Source organism: Mus pahari, chromosome 15 (genome assembly GCF_900095145.1).
Source record: "Mus pahari chromosome 15, PAHARI_EIJ_v1.1, whole genome shotgun sequence".
NCBI lineage: Eukaryota > Metazoa > Chordata > Mammalia > Rodentia > Muridae > Mus > Mus pahari.
This window is the reverse complement of record NC_034604.1, coordinates 3,441,669-3,462,239: the sequence shown is the minus strand read 5'-3', so window position 1 is coordinate 3,462,239 and position 20,571 is coordinate 3,441,669. Positions and strand designations below refer to the sequence as shown.

Genomic DNA, 20,571 nt, shown 5'->3' with positions numbered 1-20,571 from the left:
CCTGGAGTGGCTTCCTGGCCCTCTCTGTCCTCCTTTTTGGTGTCCCTCACTGTTTCAGGAGTAAAGTCCTGTGAATGCACGGGCCTATGCATTGGCAGTTACTATAGGTAAAAGCTTGTCCCATTGCCTTGGATTTCACTAGTAGGTGCCTTTAGAAATCCGAGTCATTGTTTTCTTTCTCTGCAAAAAGGAAATTAGCAGAGTTTTCCACTTGGGTATTTCTTCAATCAGTTCTAACCTGTAGCTCCCTGTTCTTAAGGACAGTATTATTCTGAGGCCCTCAGTAGCTGAAAGCGTAGCTATATATATGTATATAGGCCATATATACATATACACATACACACATACACATATGTACAGATATATACAGATATAGCAATGATTGCACAGCAAGAGATTAATAGAATAACTAATAATAAAATCAAATAATTATAACAATATAGTGATAAAACATTATTTCACCTTAAAAATACTTAGTCTTTAAATTTTTGTGTGTGCCTATGTGTATGTCTGTAGTACATTTGTATGTGGTGTTTGTGTGTGTACTCAAGTGTGCACCTGTACAGGGGCATGCCCTGCTCTAACCTTATTTCTTTGAGACAGAGTATCGCACTGAACCTGGAGCAAGGCTGGCAGCCAGCAAGTCCTGGGGACCCTCTTTTCTGCCCTCTATAGTGCTGTGGTGGCAGTTGTATGTGTGCAGCTGTGTCCAGCTTCCTTTCCTGTGACGTCTAAGGTCAGAAGGCACATGCTTTCTCCAGGAGCACTCTTCCCAGTGACCATCTCCATCCCCCACTTTCCTCTTTCCTCTGAAAGCCAGCTTGGCAGTTTCTCTACATGCCATATCCAAATCCTTGGTGTGAGCGCCCTTGCACTGCATTATAACGTCAAAAAAAGGTTCCTGGGCCACACCACTGTGTTCCTGGGTGATCTGATACCACTGTGTATCTGTGGCAGGTAGAGAAAACACAAATATCCTAGGAATGGGAGCTGTCCCTCCTCAGGTGAAATTCGGAAAGATCACATATTGTTCAGAACATTCTATACTCTGACCTATAAGTGTTTATTTCTGGAATTTTCTAATTAATTTTGGGAGAGTGAGGTTGACTGGACCTGTGGACTGTGAAACTATGAACAGGAGACCAATGACAACTATAACTCATTGGTCAATGCTTTCAACATGGGCCCCATAGAAACTCCTGTTAAGATCTTCCTGTCCTCTTTTACGTTTTATGAGTCTTTCCAACCAACTTGTGTACTAATCTGTGTCTTCTAAGATGACTTTTGTAGACCTCAGAAAACGCACTGTAAATCAGCTGAATGAGGTATCTAGTTACCTAAGGCTTGGCAAAGATGAGAACGTGTTTTCCCCAGAAAAGACTCACTGTCCACCTTCTCCTGCTCCTACTCTTGTCTTAGCCTGACACTGAGTAGATGAGCTGAAGAGATGCCCTGGGGCCTGAGCAATGGCTCACATCTGTGGTGGTTTTTAAATACCTTGTGTGGGACTTTTACTGTGAGTGGTCTGGGAAGGAACCTTTCTTCTGTGTCTGGTAGATACCTTCAGCTCCAGTGGACCCTGCTGAGCCTATGCACAAACACTTTGCAGCACAGTGGCACACTCCTGCAGGATGACAACTAGGGGTGCATTTAATTGGACAGGCATTTAAACTAATGGAGACCATTATGAGCGATGGTGAGTGTTTCTAGGTTTAAGGCTCCTCATAGTTCTTGTTTTTTTCCCAAGCTATTCAATTTTTGAATTCTGACTGATCTGTACAGACAACCCTTGCTTCCATCTTCCAACTGATGGGCACATGACTAATATAACCATATTCTACTAGAAAAAGGCATATGCCTTAAAAGCTTTGGAATCTTGCAAAGAATGCCTGCCTTTCCTGGCTAGTACACACAAGCACAAGGACATTTGCTTGTAAATCTGTAATAAAAGTATGTTGTCTGTTTACTCGTGTGTGGGAGAGCCAGGCTCATTTCTGTAATGCTTGATTCAAGAAAGTGGCTGCTATTGGCTTCACATTTGCACAATCACTAGTTCTTCTAGATGTCTTAGGAGAATGCAGGGATTTGAGATCATGAAATTTGATTTTCAAACCACTCCAGTTTATCTAGAATATATTCCACCACCAGACCCTAAATGTCTGTCTTAGTCAGGGTTTCTATTCCTGCACAACATCATGACCAAGAAGCAAGTTGGGGAAGAAAGGGTTTATTCGGCTTACATTTCCATACTGCTGTTGATCACCAAAGGATGCAGGACTGGAACTCAAGCAGGTCAGAAAGCAGGAGCTGATGCAGAGGCCATGGAGGGATGTTCTTTACTGGCTTGCCTCCACTGGCTTGCTCAGTCCTCTGTCTTATAGAACCCAAGACTGCCAGCCCAGAGATGGCACCACCCACAAGGGGCCCTCCCCACTTGATCACTAATTGAGAAAATGCCTTACAGCTGGATCTCATGGAGGCATTTCCCCAACTGAAGCTCCTTTCTCTGTGATAACTCCAGCTGTGTCAAGTTGACACAAAGCTAGCCAGTACAATGTCTGAGTGGGTAGATCTGATTTGTCCTGAAAATATAACATTTCTAACTCTCTGTGTGTCTCTGTCTCTGACTCTCGCCATTAGTTCTAATTTATTCTGCCCATACACTCTTGACTGTGTGCCATCCACTGAAGCATATCCAACGTACCAAGAAAATTAGCACACACCCTTTAAAAAATTGACTCTTCTTCACCCCGAAGCTATCAATTGCCAATAGCTCTACAGCTAGGGCTGGAATTTCCTGCCAACCTCCCCTCTCCATTGTTGGGATTTTTTTCTGGCTTGAAATCGCATAGGCCATGTGCATGCTGTCACAGCTGTGTGGTTATTTTGTAATGTCTTGTACCAACACAGAAATGCCCTCATGGATTAGATTGTTGGAGTTGTTGTATGGAGATATATTAGTCAGAGTTCTCTAGAATAATAGAACATATACAATGGGAATTTATTTATATATAGGAAGGGGATTTTAGAATGACTTACAGACTGTGGTCTACCTAATCCAACAATGGCTACCTGTGAGTGGAAGGTCCAAGAATCCAGTAGTTGCTCAGTCCACAAGGCTGAATGTCTCAGCTGGTCTTCAGTATATAATGGGATCCTGAAGAAGTAGGCTCTAAAGCCAGTGAAGAGATAGACTTGCTAGGGGTGGGGGTAGAGCAAGCAGGCAAAGAGCAAAATCCTCCTGCTTCTATGTCTTTATATAGGCTTCTAACAGAAGGTGTGGTCCAGATTGCTGATGAGTCTTCCCACCTCTAAAGATCTGAATTAAAGATGTGTCTTCCCATTTCAAAGATATGGATTAAAGATGTGTCTTCCTACCACAAAGATCCACATGAGAAATGGATTTTCCCACTCCAAACTAAGAAAAAAAACCAACCAACCAACCAACCAACCAACAAACAAAAACTCTTAGTATTTGTATGTCTTCATTTTGGGGTTTTAAATTTAATTCCAGATGTAGCCAAATTGACAACCAAGCATAAGCATCACAGAAGCCCTGATGAATTAGGTTTGCATCTGATTTCTGGTAGACTGCTCGAAGAGATGCTGTGAGCACAGGATGGCTCTACTTGCTTTGGTGGAGGAATGAACTCATCTACCTACGGATCAGCCCTCCACGAGGCACTCTCAGATCTCAGTCTCTGTCTCTAGAATCTTTAATGGGGACTTTTCTAGATTCATTCTCAACAATTTAGTCACAGACTGCAAAGAAAATAAGTGCATTTTTTATTGCCACAAGCTGGAATGTTCAGTATCCAGGCACTGGCATCTAGTGAGGGTTGTCTTGCTGCGCCATCCCATGGCAGAATCCAGGAGGGCAAGAGAATGTCAGGGAGCAAAATAAAGGGATAAACACATGTTTTCTGCAGAATCCCACACAAACAGTGACTAACACACTGACCCATCCATGAGGACAGAGCTTTTGAAACCCAATCACATCTCAAAAGTTCCCACTTCCCAGCAGTGCTACATTAGCAGTTAAGCTTCCACAGTAGGAACTTGAGGAATCATTCAAACCACACAGTGCTCAGCCCTTTGGTCCAGATCATAATAGCTTGTTCATATTCAAAAGTGAACAGCAGCCTGTGTGAGAACCACTCAATCCACCTTCATAGCCAAATTTAGTATCTTGGTCCCTCGGTTCCATGTCCATAGCTTTAAGCTTGACAGCTGCCAAGTTGACTTCAGGGTGCTGCATGAACTTTCCTCGGGGAAGATATGAACAAAGGTCTTCTCACCCCAACATACCAACAAACCAAAGTAGTAGTTTCACCATAGTCCAACTAAGTGAACAATGAGCTAATAGGGGTCACAAGAGCAACCATTAGGAGCAGTCAGATGACCGCAAAAGCAACTGTATCACCAAAAATTCTCACCCTACTGTGGATGATGACTTCCCTGTAGCTGCACAGGTAGAGTTCCCCCTTCCCTTGATCTTCTGCCCTCTATATTTCTGACACATCTCAAGGCCACAAGATCATACTCAGCTGGGGTGGAGTTACATATAGCTGGAAGGGAGATGTGGGGAGGAATAGCTTGCATCTCCAATGAAGGTCAAATGACTTATCCAGTGCCCCCTTTATGAGAGAAGGTCAGCAGTGTAGATATTGAAAGTCTCTTGATCTCTCCTCTTAAGAGACCAGGGATGCCATAGCAATAACAGATTAAAAGTGACCCTGTTTAGAGACGGGGAGATGGCTCAGTGGTGCTTGCTGCACAAACACAAGAACCTGAGTTCGAATCTCCCATTCTCCCATTTAAAAAGCCACATGTTAATGAGTATGTCTGTAATTACAGTGCTATGACACTGGAGACAGGAGGATCTGGGAGGTTTGCTGGCCACTTGTTTAGCTCCAGGGGTTCTCAAGAGTAATAGATTATCCATATACACCTGTGGGCATGTGTATCCACATGTGGAATATTGCATATACCTCACACACAAATAAAAAACACAAACATAAAATTTAAAAAATAGTAAAAAGAAAGAAAGAAAGGAAGGAAGGAAGGAAGGAAAGAAGAAAGAAAGAAAGAGAGAGAGAGAGAAGAAGAGAGGAGAAAAGAAAAGGAAAGAAAAAAGAAAAAAAAGCAAACCTGTTTACTGAGCCTTATCTTTGTGTCAGTAAAAAAAAAAAAGAAACCTGTTGATTAAGTATGCTGTAGGCTAATGATATAGCTTGAATTCCTTGGTTCTGAAGTTTCTATTACTAATAACTCCCTGTTTAAGATGTCATGGCATAAGAAAGTTATTATAATAGAGTAAAGTTATACAACTGGAGTGGATTGCTTGCCTCTGAGGGAGTATTTTCCCTGTTTCCATCCTGCCTATGTCTAAGCAAAGGCAAGTGGGAACAGGTGTCCTTTTCCTCTCAGAAAACAACCTTACAAAACCATTAACAACTGAACAGAACTGCTGTAGTAGAAACTCACACAAAAGTAAAATCAAGAACATAATGTGCTGTGCTCAGCCATGGACTAGTTGATGTTTGTCAAAATTCTGGGAACCCAATAGTGATTTTTACAATATCAAAGAAAAGTGTTGTCTTGTGCTGCCATGCTTGAGTGAAGGCCCAGATATTTCTGTGTGGTTTAACTAAAAGTAGTGTGCTTCCCTGCAGAAGTGTCACACTGGGCCTGCCTCTGCCTTCTGTGTCAGAACTCCTGAGATGTTACTTCCAAGTCAGAACCATCAGTTCCAGACCTAGGACCTAGGGATCTGTCCTTTGGAGACAACCCCTACCAATCCCCCAGCCACTGGAGTTGTATGCTCTTCTTTACAAAATTCCCCCCAAAATGGACTAGCGTCCTAAAGAATGGCAGAAGAGATTTGGGGGCAGTCTGGACACCTCCATGAATGTGGGGCAGCCTCATGCCTCTGAAAAGTAGCTACAGTGTGGCTCAAAATGGCAGGAATCAAAACAGCGTCAGCCTAACTCCACCGCATGTGCCTGGCATCCTGCACTTCATACCTTGTCCTCCAGGCAATCTTAAGAGTGAGACATTACTGTCACCCTATTTTACAGGTAAGAAACTCAGGCACCATGTGTGAGCAATCCACCTGATGTCACCTGCTTAGCGAGTATGATCATTTTTTCCTGTGATCCCAGTTCAAATCTTCTGCATTACCTAAATTATTGCAAGGGAGATGGTTTGTTGCCTATAAAACACATAATCTGAGCCAGCAAGATGGATCAGTGAATAAAGGTATTTGCCTCCAAGCCTGATGACCTGACTTTAATCTCCAGCATATATATTGTGGAAGGCAGACATTGTCTGCTACAAATAGTCCTCTGGCCTCCACTTGTGTGCATGTAAACACACACACACACAAATAAACACAGAAAAATAAATAACATCTAAAACAATGTTTTTGCCTCTTCAGGATGAGCTTTTTAGGTTAAATCAATTTACTTCCTACATTTTTTTCCTAGAAATTTCCTGGATTCCAAATGTAGATGGAAATAGAGAAGTGAGCTCTGTGTGCCACTGGAATTCAATAGATGATGTCATTTTTATTCAAATTTACTTATAATCAATTTAAAACATAAAGACTGCACATACTTACAGGATTCTATGTGATAGTTGTACATTTATAAAGCGGTATATATTTTAGTTAAAATTCATTTTTATTTTGTAACTGACAAACAAAAACATAACAATTGTATCTTTTGGGAGTACAATACAGTCTTTGTGTTATAAATTCGTATGAAGGAACATAGTCAAATATTGCTGCAGTATCTGTCACCAAGCCTATAGGTATGGCTGCCTTTAGCCAGAACCCAGTCCCAGAGGGAGACATCTGCCATAGGCATGCAGGTGTGGCTCTCAAATGAGATGGAGATGGCTCGTCTCTTCTTTTCTGGGGCTTTTGTTTCTTCCTAGCTTGAAATGCACACCGTTGGACAAAATTTAGAATGGATACCTCTGGTAAGGCAGACTCACGGTAGAAAGGATTTACCAGTGCTCTTTTGGTCAAAATGGGCCTCAGAGGCCCTGTAGAAGCTGTCTGTCCTCTAGCCACAGCTACGACACAAGGACCAGGCAGGCACCTCACCTTTATGCATGGCTTCTTTTCCCTCTCACCCTTCAATACCGTTGGAAGCAATCTGGGGAAGGCTATCTACATAGCCATGTAAACCAAAGGCCAGAGACAAGCCCTGCGGTCAGTCCTCCTTCTGCCTAAAGACAACTTTTCTGTGTTGTTTGCTCTTCTGTATAACTGGCTGGCCCTCAAGCTTCTGGGAACTCTCCTGTCTCCATACCTCCCATCTAGCCTTAGGGGAGCTGGGATACAGATGTGTGCTGCTGTGCCCATCTTTACGTGAGAATTCAGACCTTCATGTTTGTATGGCAAGTGCTCTTACTCTCTGAGTTAGCCGTTCATGTTTCATTTCAAATATAACTTCATTCCTGTTTAAGTTTTACACAGTGTTTTGGAATTGTGTGTGTGTGTGTGTGTGTGTGTGTGTGTGTGTGTGTGTGTGTGTGTGTCCAAATGCTAGAACACAGAGCACCTCTAGGATAACTTTTATTTTTAAGGTTCAAGTTTATTAAGAATGTTGCAGTGCATTTGGAATGTAAGAAGGCTGCTGATAGAGTCCATCTTGTGTCTACAACATGTCTTTTTTCTTTTGCAATAAATACAGCAGTTAAGCTGTAAATATAGAGCAACTGTCAATTGCTATTTTCCTGAAAGAGCCAAGATGATTGTGCATGTCATCTTTTTATTGTGTCATTTCTGGTGTTAATGCAGTCAGACAGATTTAACCCCGAGGTTCCCTAGTCTGAAGTATCATTTCTGGAGACGGAGATGTGTGGAAATTGAACTGCCTGGCAACAGTGTGAGCCAACTCAGAAATACGCTGCAGTTCATGTATCAGAGGAAAAATACTTTTGATGGTTTATCAGAGATGCTGAAGAGCTTGAAAATGCATGGAGGGAGCCAGACGTTCCAGCCCATTACCAGATTATTACAAGTGAATATTTTTCCATTTAAAAGGCTTATATTTTGCTAAAGAAAGCCATATTAGACGTTTGTAGCCTAATGTTATTCAGCTGTGTATTTGTTGACCAACATTACCCTTCTGGTTTTGCAGTGGGCAGGTATAAGCTTGCTCTTGTGAGGAACAGTGCTGTGGAAGAACACAGACTAGAGACCATTGCAAATATGAGGGAACAAGTTTAAGAATATGACAGTTTCAGAGCTGGCTGCTCAGTTTGTATGCAGCGTGGATGTTTTTGTAGATCATGAGTGCTCCTGCAGCATGTAGTCACACAGAAGCAACTCACACAGAGCTAGGAAATCATTTTCTGAGACTTGGCTGGAAACCTGGCTTTCATGCATGAAGCATTTTGGGTAGCATCTCCAAAATTCCCTTTGAGAAAATGAAGTAACAAAACCCATCAGACACTCGAGGTCAGCAGCTCTTTAATGTGGCTCCAGGGCTCTTTGTCCTGGCGTGCTGTGGTGTTCTGGCACACAAGAGCAACAACAACGCCATCTTTGTCTTTGAAGATGATAGATTCCACACACTTAGTTCATTAATCTGAGTTGGTGGGCTTTGCCTAGAGTTAAATACTCTCTCCTTACACAGTGGTTTGCATATGAATCTCTAAACAGTACTGCTTTTCTCAGTGACTGCATTCAACCCTACTTTAAAGATGTAAAAAAAAATAAAATGAGATAGGAAGTTAGTGTTTTTTCACAAGGGTCCTTGTACTATGTGTGTGTTCAGATCCTCTTTTGAGGATCTACAAAATGTTGTCATGCAGTTTTTATACCCACCCCACCAATCTGTGATCCATTTTCTAAATGAGAAAGTAGAGATGCAGAAAGTCACAGCTGGCAATCCCTCAGACAGCAAGAAGAGAGCACGGCTGTGCTATCAGGTGAGTCCAGACTCTGCCTCTGTGTTCCCCGTGTCACTGTGACCTCCTTTAGATCATCTTCATAGCTAATACAAGAAGCCAGGGAAAGTGAGTCTTCATCATCATCTCAGGCCCTCTGCCTGGTCAGCGCCCAGCGCCTCCCTACCACAAACTGTACTCTAGGCTTCAAAGCAAAGTTTCAGACTGGAAGCTTTTAGCTTAGAAAGGGTGGGGCAATCTTGGAAGAGGAGACTGTGCAGAATAACTTCACATCAAGAACACTCCAAATGGTTAGTGGAAAAGACTGAGAGTGAACCAAAACTTTATCATTGGATGACACTGTTTATTTTAAGAAGCTACTTTGAAGTTACAAATTCCATTCCCTGCATGTTCAATCCACCAGTCCGATCCATGAAAGTGCAAGGCTACACATCGTAGAAGAACAAAGACACCAGGAATGAACAGAGCCAGAGTAGCTGAACATCCCACCAACACAGAAGCACAGGGGGAGTGAACGAAGATTTACCATGTGCTCTGCCCAATGGGAAAAAAAAAAATCCATTAAGGCCAGTGTTCCCCAGTGAGTAAGGGGCTACACAGCACATTTACAGGGATACCATGGCACTGGTGCTTCCAGAAGGAGAAAGATGCTGTGCATTCCTGTGAATGGCAACACTGTAGACCCTGGAAGCTTTGAAATGTCACTGTCTCTAGATAAAGAATTCTTCACCACTGGTCCCACAGTAATGGGTGTGGCTTCCATATTTTATATTCTGACATGACCCAAAGAGGATTGTGTATTGACAAGAAGGCAGCTGAGGTGGGGATCCTACAGATCCAGGACATCTGGGCATCATTAGCCTTGGCTGGAGCCAGCCCACATGAGAGGTAGCAGGAAGGAAAAGAATGTTGGGCCAGATGTGGAAGCCATGCTATGGGAAATACTGGCTCAATTTTTGGAAAGATTTTTCCTCTGACTCTTAAATGATTTTGGAAGCCACCTAATAGTGGCCCTGAGATGAATAATTTAGCTAGAATATTGCAAAGGAGGGGAAAGGCTGTAGATCTATCCATGAAAATGAGATTGGTTTCATTTTCTAATTCTCCCTAAGTAGGTTTCCAATGGGCTCCACCCCACTGCTGGCTCACCGAACAGACCAGCTAGAGTGACTCAGTATCACTCCTGAGTTCAAGGCTTAGCGGAAGCTTGCTCAGGAGGGACTCTCAGAGGCAGTTTAGTCCTCTAAGTGTGGGTGTTACATCATTGGGGTTCTTCTTCTTTTGCTTCCCTTTTGGTCAGAAGTCATTTTAAATGATTTACTTCGACTCTGCAGAAACTCTATCTGTCCCCAGGAGATAACCGCAATTTCTTTTAAAAGTCATGAGACAGTGGCTGGCCTGCAGTGATGTAGCAGCAATTCCTTCCAAGCTAGAGGACAGTGATCACAAAGCTAGCGTAGCTCTTAAAACATCGGTCTAATTAAAGCCTGGGGGTGCTCTGGGGGCTTATTTATGTTTCCTTTTCTGAGACTTGGAGAAATGCCTTGATCACAAATCAAACCACAGGGAGAGAAAGAAAGCCTTTGTTAGTGTCTTTGTGTCCCTGGTCTACAATTCTAGAAAAAGGAAAAAGAGTTGAATGGTCTGTCTGTCTGTCTGTCTGTCTGTCTGTCTGTCTGTCTATGTGTTTATGTGTGTGTGTGTGTGTGTGTGTGTGTGTGTGTGTGTGTGTGTGTGTTTATGTGTCTGTATGTGACAAGTAGAATCTTGGTAAGGAAGAAGTCTCCAATATATGCAGTGATGAAGCTGGAGAGATGGCTCGGTGGTTAAGAGCACTGGTCAGTCTTCCAGAGGACCTAGGTTTGATTCCCAGCACCTACATCATAGCACAGAGCTGCCTGTAAATCCAGTACCAGAGGATCCGAGGCTTTCTCCTGGCCTCTTCAGATACCAGCACACACATAGTATACAAACGTACATGCAAGAAAAACACAGATATACACAGAAAAAACACTTTTAAAAATGCATGCACTGATATGTAGCAGAGGATGGCCTAGTCAACCATCATTGGGAAGAGAGGCCCCTTGGTCTTGCAAACTTTATATGCAAGGGCCAAGAAGTGGGAGTGGGTGGGTAGGGGAGCAGGGCGGGGGTGGGTGGGTATAGGGAACTTTTGGGATAGCATTTGAAATGTAAATAAAGAAAATATCTAATAAAAAAAGTTGAAAAAAAAGAAAAAAGAAAAAATGCATGCACTGAATATCCTATTTAAAATGGATGAGTATGAATTGCCTAGAGAGCCATCTCTCTTGCTTTCATTTGTTTTTGGTTGCTGTGATAAATATCATCACCAAAAGTGATCTGGAGAAGAAAGGGTTTACTTCCCCTTACAGATTATATAGCCCATCGCCAAGAGAAGACAAAGTAGGAAAGCAAGGCAAGGCAGGAACCTGGAAGCAGGAACTGAAATAGAGACCATGAAAGAACACTGGTTTCTACCTTGGGTCCACAGGTTGCTCAACTAGCTTCCTATACACCCTGGGATTGCCTAAGTAAGGGTAGTGCCACTCACAGTGGGCTGGACACTCCCACATCAGTCATTAACTAAGAAAATGAATTTTGGGCATACATATCCACAGGCCAACTGGTGCACTCAACTCCCCAGTCAAGGTCCCACTTCCCAGATGACTCTAGTTTCTGTTGAGTTGACAAAACTAACCAGTGCACAAATGTCACTCTTAGGCCTGAATGCCCTATCTTAGTCTATTGCACACCATTTCCCAGGTTTTACACAGTGAACTTTTATTACTCTTTTTTTGATATGTGAGTGTTGAATTCATTTATTTTTGTCTACAACAAATGGAATAAAAGTACCACTTGATTCAACCTATTAGCAGAAAGAGTAAAAATCTTTAATAAATTTTTATTTATACATTTATACATTTATTTATGCATATATTACAATAGGGAAGTGTCATGATTTGAGCTGCAGCTAGAGTATACCTTTCATGCTAGTGTTTACATATGCTGTTTGTATAGTGTGATAATGCAGAACATTTATTTATGTATTTATTTATTTATGTGTTTATTTATTTATTTCTCTAGGAATAACCCAGAACAGAACCATCAGCAGACCTAGTCTGAAAATATCAGATTACAACAGGGAAATGTCAAGATTTGAGCTGCAGCTAGAGCATACCTTTCATGCTAGTGTTTACATATGCTGATTGAATAGTGTGATAATGCAGAACCTTCATTCAGGGATCAATGAACACGATGGCACAGCTGCTCCCTATTGCATTACTTTCCTATTAGGGAAAAATAAGAAAAGCTCTTTTTTTTAATTACATTTATTATGTGTATGTTGGGTGGGGGTGGGGAGCATGAATGCTATAGTGTGAGTGTGCAGTTCAAAGGATAAGCCATGCCAGTTTGTGCTCTTCTGGATTCTAGCTCAGACTGTCAGGCCTGATGGCAATCACTTTACCCCCTGAGCCATGTTGCTGGCCCAATAGCTTTTATTTTTGTGGGCAGAGGGGCAGCCAGGTACTCTGAGGTGGGGAAATAAACATTGTAAGGGTCACAGTGGGATGAGACACATGGGTGTTGGCCACTGCCTTCTATAAGGTCCTACTGCTTTGGAGCAGTCACGCTGAGGCAAGCTGAGACAAGTTGCTGCACAGCTGACATTTCTATAGGATTGTTTCTCTGCTTAACTTTCTAAGGAAACATTCGTCCAAATTGAGAATAGCTCTTCTTTAAGTTTCAACATGCTTTGAGTTTTACAGCATCCAAGATTTTCCTAACTGCCCACCTCTTTCTTCTTTCCTTTTCTTTTTTTGGTCTTAAAACAGGCTCTTTTGGCTGGCTCAGTAGCAGCTCCTGCCAACCAGTTGCTTTTATGGTAATTGACAGCATAGCTGATTTTTGGAACCTTAGAATCAAAAAAGGCATTTTAGCCCAGACATCGGGGAGGCTAAGCCAAGCTCCTTGCAGAGTGGGATACTGCCGAGCAAATGTCAGACCCAGCTCCGTGTATGCTAATAAAGGCTCCACCAAGGAGCCTTACAGTACCACTGTAGCACAGATCTGCTTTCTCCTCACTCTGAGCTGTATGTATTCTGCATCTCCCCTTCCTTCTCCTGCCTGTACTCCTACCAGAAGGGAGCCCCTGAGACCAGCTGTAATGGGGTGGGCAGAAGTTACCTAAGCATCATGGCCACCAGTGACTCCTTGAACACTGACTATGTACTGCAAGGCAACTAGTTCAGCCAGAAAAGAGGAAGTAAGTGCTTGCTTTGCCAAAAAGCAATAGGGGAAAATTGTAGCCTTTAGTAGCAGCATTTAGTGTGAGCTGTGAATCACAAACTTTCTGGGCATTCGTCAGGCTGTATTGGTCTCTAAAATGTCTGGGACATCTCCCCAGACTCCATCTCAACACAGTGAATAGAAGTCCACCAACTAGCAGATCTTTAGAGCTCTTGCTATCCAGAAAATACACAAATATTTCTAAGAAAGGAGAGGTTGTTTATGAACTTCCTTTTGTGGTTCACATGGAAACTAGATTCACCACACCTCAGACATGGTCCAGATTGCAATATCCTAGTCACACCGGAAAACCGCCAATAATAGCCACTCAAACCACCATAGATGCAGAAAAACTTCCGGGTAAGACAGTCAGCATCTGCACCTGTTCTGAAATCCTCAAGAGTGCACCTTGGGACAGTTTTAGCCTTGATAGGAACACAAGCTGTTTCCCAGCTATTGCAGTTTATACAGCTCTGTCTTCAGACCTACCTTACAACACCAAATGTATCCACAATCCTAAAAATAAAGTGTGAAGTTCAGCCTTGGGACTTGTACTTCAGACCTGGTCCTAGGATCTGTAGAAGTAGGGGCTAGCAAGAAGCCTTGTTGGATAAAAGCACTGTCATGCAAGTTCAGAACCCAAGTACAAATCCTCAGAACTCGTGTAAAAGCCAGGCACATAATGGGAGCATGTGTAATACTAGTGCTCCCACAGGGTGGCAGGAGGCAGGGACAGAAGAAACCTCAGAACCGGGAGAAACCCTGGAATCAGCTGTACAGGACAGTGAACAAGGTGGTTTGCTTCAGTCATGGCAAAACCAATATCAGAGGTCAGAGGTCGCACTCTATGCATCATGAGCACACATTCACATCCACAAATGTGAATGTGTGTACAGACTCATTTTATACATACACACACACAGAAAGAGAGAGACAGAGACAGACAGAGGCAGAGATGGGGAGGGGGGTTCTGAAACTAATTAGATGCCCAAACAAGGGTATGAATGGGTTTTTACACATCAGAGATATTTTCATAGGCACGTTCATCTCTAAGCAGAATTTCAGAATTTCACAGCCTGTTACAAGAATCTCTATTCTCAGTGGCTGTACTTTAAGGAGCCAGCCATTGTCAGTGCCATCAGCATCTAGCCACTCTGGGGCTGCAGAACATAGGCTTCCTTCCTCCTCATCTTGAGGATTCTGCATCTTCAGGATTTTGCATCACATTACATGCCTGACAGCTGCAAGCTATCTGCTTGTCCCCAGTCACCACTCAGCTGACTTGTCATATAGCAAACCATTAGTCCCTGACCTTCAACAGCTGCAAATGGCTCAGCTATGAACCTGAGCATCAGAATGTAGTCTTTTCTAAGCTGAGTTTTCTTATTTCCCTACTGTTTGTACTTCATGGATCTTAATCCGCTTTTGACAGATCTTTTTATTGACTGAATACCCCCTAACCTATTGTTTCACTTTTGGCAACAGCTGTGGGAAAAGTTGAGCAAAAGCCAAAGTATTGACTTTCTGTTTCTGTCTCTTTGTCTCTGTCTCTGCCTCTGTCTCCTCTCTCCCTCTTCCTCCTCCCTCCCTCCTCTCTGTAAAATTTCCAGTGTTGCTGACTTACCCTCTGAAAGGCTTGACTTGTTCTTTGGTTCTAGTAGCATCTTGTACCTGTCACTACTGAGTGAAAATTGATAACAGGGGAGACTCCGTGGACACCAAAGAGACATGGGACCCTGTACAGAGTCACCATTGATGACAACCTTGGAATGGTGGTGCCGAGATGACTCAGTGGCTAAAGGCACATGCCATCTTCCCTGACAAGTTGGCTTAGATTATGAGATTCGACTGGCAGAAAAAAATGAATTTCTGTCCTCTGACCGCTATACATATGCCCCATTAGTAAATAAATGTGATTTTAAAAAATGTTATAAAGCAACACTGAGGAGACTCAACTCATAAAAGAATCATCTATAAATCAGTATTATTGGAGTTCTGTGGGCCGAAAATTATTGCTGTTTTACCCCAGTTACAGGTATTGTGGACAGTTCTGGTGCTGTTTGTTATTTGATGCTAATTCTGTTCTCCTGGGAGGGGTTGAGAACGAGGAATGATTCAACACTCAGGTGATTTCCTATAAACCTTCTTCCCACCGTAATTTGTAAAATAAATGCAAGAGCCTGTGATTGGGCAGATAAAGGGAAGGTGGGGCTGAAAGTGGGGAGAGAGAAGAAGGAGTGGGAGAGAGGGGGAGGACGGTGGAGGAGGAGGTGGAAGGAAATTGGAGCAGATGGGGAAGAAGGTAGTGTAGTGGTAGATCTGCCCAATGTGCATGGCCCACCAGGCTGCTGTGGCAGAGGCACAAGAGCAGGAATGTGCCCGTTCATCTTTTTAAATTTTTCTGCAACATACCTGAGTGACTTTCAACCCCAAATTATCCAACACAGCAGGGTGCGGCTCTGACTGCCCAGTCAGAAGATTCCAGGCTGAGAAATGCACTCCAAACCCAAGCATTTCTCCCTAGCTGTATTATATGCTACTTGAATGTTCAGTGGAAGGAAACTGAGGGCTAACATGAGCTCGGAATGGCAGATCATCTCATGTATTCTTCACATAGGCCTTGAAGTGCCTTCACTAAGTACTTTTGATTTTCTACTTTTTTTTTTTTTTCAAGTTTGCTGATTCCTCCGGTTGTAAGTAGCTCAAAGCAAGCTATCCCCATATAGAGACCTTCCCTGTTAGGAGGCTTCTGGATTCTCTGTCTGCAGAGGACCTTGAATCTGGCCACCATTCACAGCTATGCAGTTATTTTCTTGTGGCTCTCTTCTGCATCCTGTGAACTATTGCCCAGGTTAGACTACATTGTGACCTGTTCCTTCCCCTGAGCTTTCCTGGGCTCTGACTCTTAGAGCTCTTCATTGGGAATTAAACTGCACTGCCTGGCAGCCCTTGAGCACGTCAGAGAAAATGCAGAAGGCCCTAGAGAAATACTGACTAGGAAGAGGACGAGGCAAAGACTGAGGCCAAGAAAGGACAACTTTGCAGAGGTCATAGGAAGAGGAGGACTTTGAATATATTGTGTGCATTTTCTGCTTCCTTTCTGTCCTAAGATGCTTCCTTAAGTAGACTGTTTATTGTCTCCTATTATCACAGACGGTGGTGGTGGGGGCTGTGGTGACCACAGCTTATCCACTACCTAGATTCAGAGTTTTCTGAGCCTATAGGGAGACCCTGACTGTTCCCACTCCTGACCTACACATTTTTATCCCCAATAAATCAACTTTTGTGTTTCCCAGGACATATTCCTTAAACCAATGGAATGAATCAAACCCAGAACCCATTTCAGTCTTTCATTATGTTTTCATGGTGTTGGAATTGACTGATGATCAGGGAGCAGATGTGCCCATCTTTGGCATAAGTCAGCTGTCTCCTTGTTTTTCATGACAGCAGGACGAGGAGTTTTGGAGACTGAAGACTGGTTTCTTCTGATGGACCAGGAGCTCTATATAATATCAGCATTAGGTCTGTTACTCATGTATTGACTATCCAGATTATCAGTCACACACACACACATACACACACACACACACACACACACACACAGGCTGGAGTCTCAGGAAATTGCAGAATGCGGAGGTTGGGGGATCCCCAAGAGCTTCTAAGATAGTCTTTGTTCTGGAGTTGAGGAAAAATACATCTACCTTGTGTGGCATGGTGATGTGCTGATGGTTGCTGACAGGTGAAAAATGAACAAAAACATTGACTAGTATCGTCACCATGCCTCCCTGTACAGCCCTTCCAAGGCTTGGCTTCTTAGTAACCTTAATAACTTATGGGATATCTATAAGAAAAATAATTTCAGTCATTTTTTCTGGATAAAATTTTATTCTTGGCAATAATGAAGAAATTCCTAAGATTAAACAGGACTGAAGGAGTGGCTCAGTACTCAAGAGCTATGTCTGCTCTTTCAGAAGACCTGCATTTGGTTCCAGGCACCCACATCAGGTGACTTACAGCAGAGAGAGAGAGAGAGAGAGAGAGAGAGAGAGAGAGAGAGAAAGTCCAAGAAAGAGACAAGTGACTGAATTTGTGCTTCTCTTTATAGACACTCCGGACATCGGATCTACTAAGGGTGACAGGTGAGCAAAATGAATTTCATTTGCCACGGAGCTTTGCTGGCGTACTGTCTCCAGGGCACACGGCAGTGGGTCTGACCTCTGATCCTTCCTCTTCTTTCTTGCACACATGTAGTGCTGCTAACAGAAGGGGGCCAAGCAAGGATGACACATACTGGAAGGAGATCAACGCAGCCATGGCCTTAACAAACCTTGCCCAGGGAGAAGGTGAAGTGCAGGGGACGACCACCAGTTGCATCATCCAGAAGTCTTCGCACATAGCCGAAGTGAAGACAGTCAAGCTGCCCCTGGTGCGGCGCTTCTAGAGTGGCCAGGAAGTGCTGAGCTGTCAGTGGGTTGTTTGTTTGTTTGTGTTTGTTTTTACCTAAATCCTCATCCTAAGAGCCAAAGCAGGGGTGAAGAGGACTCCCTTAAACCTCCTGAGTTCAACTATCCTAAATATATCAGTCGCTTCTATAAAAAAGACATATAAGTTATAAAAACTCATTTTAATCAAAAATATTAACTTATTTTTACGTGACTGAAACTATGCATAAAGTGTTTGCATTACCATTACAGTAAGTGCCTTGCTCCCTGAGGTAAGCCCCAACGTGGGCACAGTGAAGAGCTGTGCCTCAAACCAGCAATGCCAACACTTGCTAGACTGCATCATTCCCAGTGGTCCAGGACAGAAGCCAATCGCTGAAAGCCCCTGAAACAATGTCATTCATTCACATGGTCAAACTTGGAGATCTGTTCAGCCCAGATGAGGTGATCTTTTCTTTTTCTTTTTCTTTTTTCTTTTCTTTACTTGTTTTTGTTTTTTGCTTTTTGCTTTTTTTTTTTTTTTAAATGACTACAGGACTGGAAACTGTTCTTTGTACTTTCCAGGGTGATGGTGAGAATTTTATGTGCGGGTTTTGTTTGCATATCTGTTAGTGCATCCAAAATGAAAGGTGCAGCAGGGACCCCATGATGCATACACTTAAGAAGAGATGCTTTCAAACCAGTTTAATATTGCAATGCAGTCAAGAATTGTTTTCCCAAGCACTGTTGGAAAGTATTCCAATGCCCTTTACAACTTTTTTTTCCCCTGAAGCTTTAAAAAGAGTCTTATATAAGTCTTTGAATTTTTTTCCTGTGTAAAACTAAACCTAAAGTTTGGTTTTAAATCATAATCTTGTTTGCATTAGAGTTCAGGGTTCCTGTGTGATGGAAGCTGCTTTCATATGGAGTGGCTAAAAGCTTTTTATTTGGTTCATTTCAAATCCCAATTCAGATGGACTATTTGTATTGCAATGAGAACAAAGAAAAAAATCTGTGTGTGTATATACATATATACATGTGGAAAATTTATTTTTTAAAATTTAAAATGTATGGATAGCAAAACATGTTCATGTAGCACAGACTGTTCAGTCTCTGATTTTTGCCAAGTAGGACATTTAAACAGAAATTAAGTGAAGCCTTGCATCAAAAGAAAGTCTTGTCTCTAAATGTCACCACCACAGAGTGAGAGTAATTTCTATCAAGGAAGAAAAGTGTCTTTTCCTTCAAGCAATAACATCCTCCCCAGCTTGGGAAGACTGCAAATCAGAGGAATGCGGCCCAGTAGAAAAGGAAATCAGGAGATGGCCAATAGAACAGAGCAAATGTTCAACAGCAAAGTAAAAAAAGACTAGGCTATGGGGGGGGGGCATTTTTTTCTGGTTATGTATTGTATTTTTCTAATTGTTTTAGGCTGGAAAGCATTTTTGCAAGTGTGAATGACATCTGGTTTCACAGCACATGCTGACCTTTTTTTCTTTATTTTACAAAATGCTTTTAATGCCAAAGTTAATCTGGTTGCTGAGCAGACATGACGGCCTTGATGGCCATCATAGGACACTTTCTCCTGTAACATAGCATAGTGGGGTGGGAGCTATCTAGTGTAATGAAGATAATTTGATATGAAGATGTTTTGTATGTATATTTTTACTTTGTCTTCTTAAGTGCTGTTGGCAGTTGCAGTAAGCCCTAGGTGAGATGTGTAAGTGCTGACTGTATGAATGGATGAAGTATTGGGTTCTTCTGGTGCATCCAGCATGCCAAGTGGGAATCACTGCAAGACAAGCCTGCCCAGATGTGTGTGAGGCAGTGAGAAACAAGAACGAATACTTCACTCTTTTTCATACTATTATAAGTTATTCTGGTATTAAATATTTTAATAAAAGTGTTCTTGTTTTAACATATTGTGATTAGATAAGTGAACTTTGGGTTGTATTTTATTTGAAATTGTCATGTTTTATTTTTTCCATCCTTTGGGGGAAAAAAATCAGCTAATTTGTTCTGTATTATGAACGCAAACCAATGACAGGATACTCTCTACATAATTTCTTTAAAATACCAAAGCTTGGAGTCTGGCCTATACTCACATGAAAAATAGGTAATTAGCATATCCTGAGCAATGTCTCCAATTAGAATCATTTTATTATTTTTCTTGTGTTACTGTTGTTTTATCTGGAAATCAGAGCCCCCTGACCCTTAAAAGCACCTTGAGCATGCCAAGCCGGCAGCCGAGAGCTCGGCTGATGTGTAATTTATATTGAAGAGAAAGAGACTCACTCTTATTTTACAGTTGTATTTTAATAAAATTAAAGTCTGTCAAGAGTTCTTGACAGATTTAAAATAAAAGTTCATTTCTAGACTTCAGTGATCACATGGGATTTGTTTGCCTTTGAAAGCTGGCCAGGGCGAGGGAGCAGGAGCTGGGAACAGCCTCGCATGTGGCTCGTGGATTGGGAGTACTACAGTTGGACCAAGTTTGAATTCTATCACTTTAGGCCACCAACCCACCTGTTAAGATCCAAGGACAAGAACACAACACAGACTGTTCAAATACTGGGTTGTACTAAATTCGCTTTTTCCATAGATAATACAATAACCATTCCTCTTCCATATTTGCATATTCATGGATTTTAATTTTAAAAAGAAATTTTTATTAGCATACCAAATCATGGGTATTGTCATGACATTTTCATACTTCCATATCTTTAAGCTTTGTTCATACAGAGCCCCTACCCATTACAGGAGAGGAGCTTAGCTTGGGAGTCAGGCAGAACCGCACTGCAGTGCTGACTCTGCACCCTCTCCACACACAACTGCAAGATTTAGACTCAGTCTTTAGGTGTTCTACACACAGAGTATGAGGAAGGGGCAAGACCTTGTAGACTCTGAGGGATTGAAA

At 42.3% G+C, this 20,571-nt stretch overlaps 1 protein-coding gene across 4 annotated transcripts in view; it reads left to right on the top strand.

Annotated features, from left to right (window-relative positions):
- Mkx (mohawk homeobox) overlaps positions 1-19,889 on the top strand; it is a 71,100-nt gene extending 51,211 nt beyond the window's left edge. For 3 of the 4 annotated variants that reach the window (XM_021214907.2, XM_029546708.1, XM_029546706.1), the window contains exons 6-7: positions 17,339-17,372; positions 17,485-19,889. In XM_021214907.2, coding sequence (XP_021070566.1) covers positions 17,339-17,372; positions 17,485-17,674 — 224 coding nt within the window. In that variant the 3' untranslated portion in view covers positions 17,675-19,889. The remainder of the gene's footprint in view (positions 1-17,338; positions 17,373-17,484) is intronic. The other variant, XM_029546707.1, reaches the window with a different exon arrangement.
- The last annotated feature ends 682 nt before the right edge of the window (positions 19,890-20,571 follow it).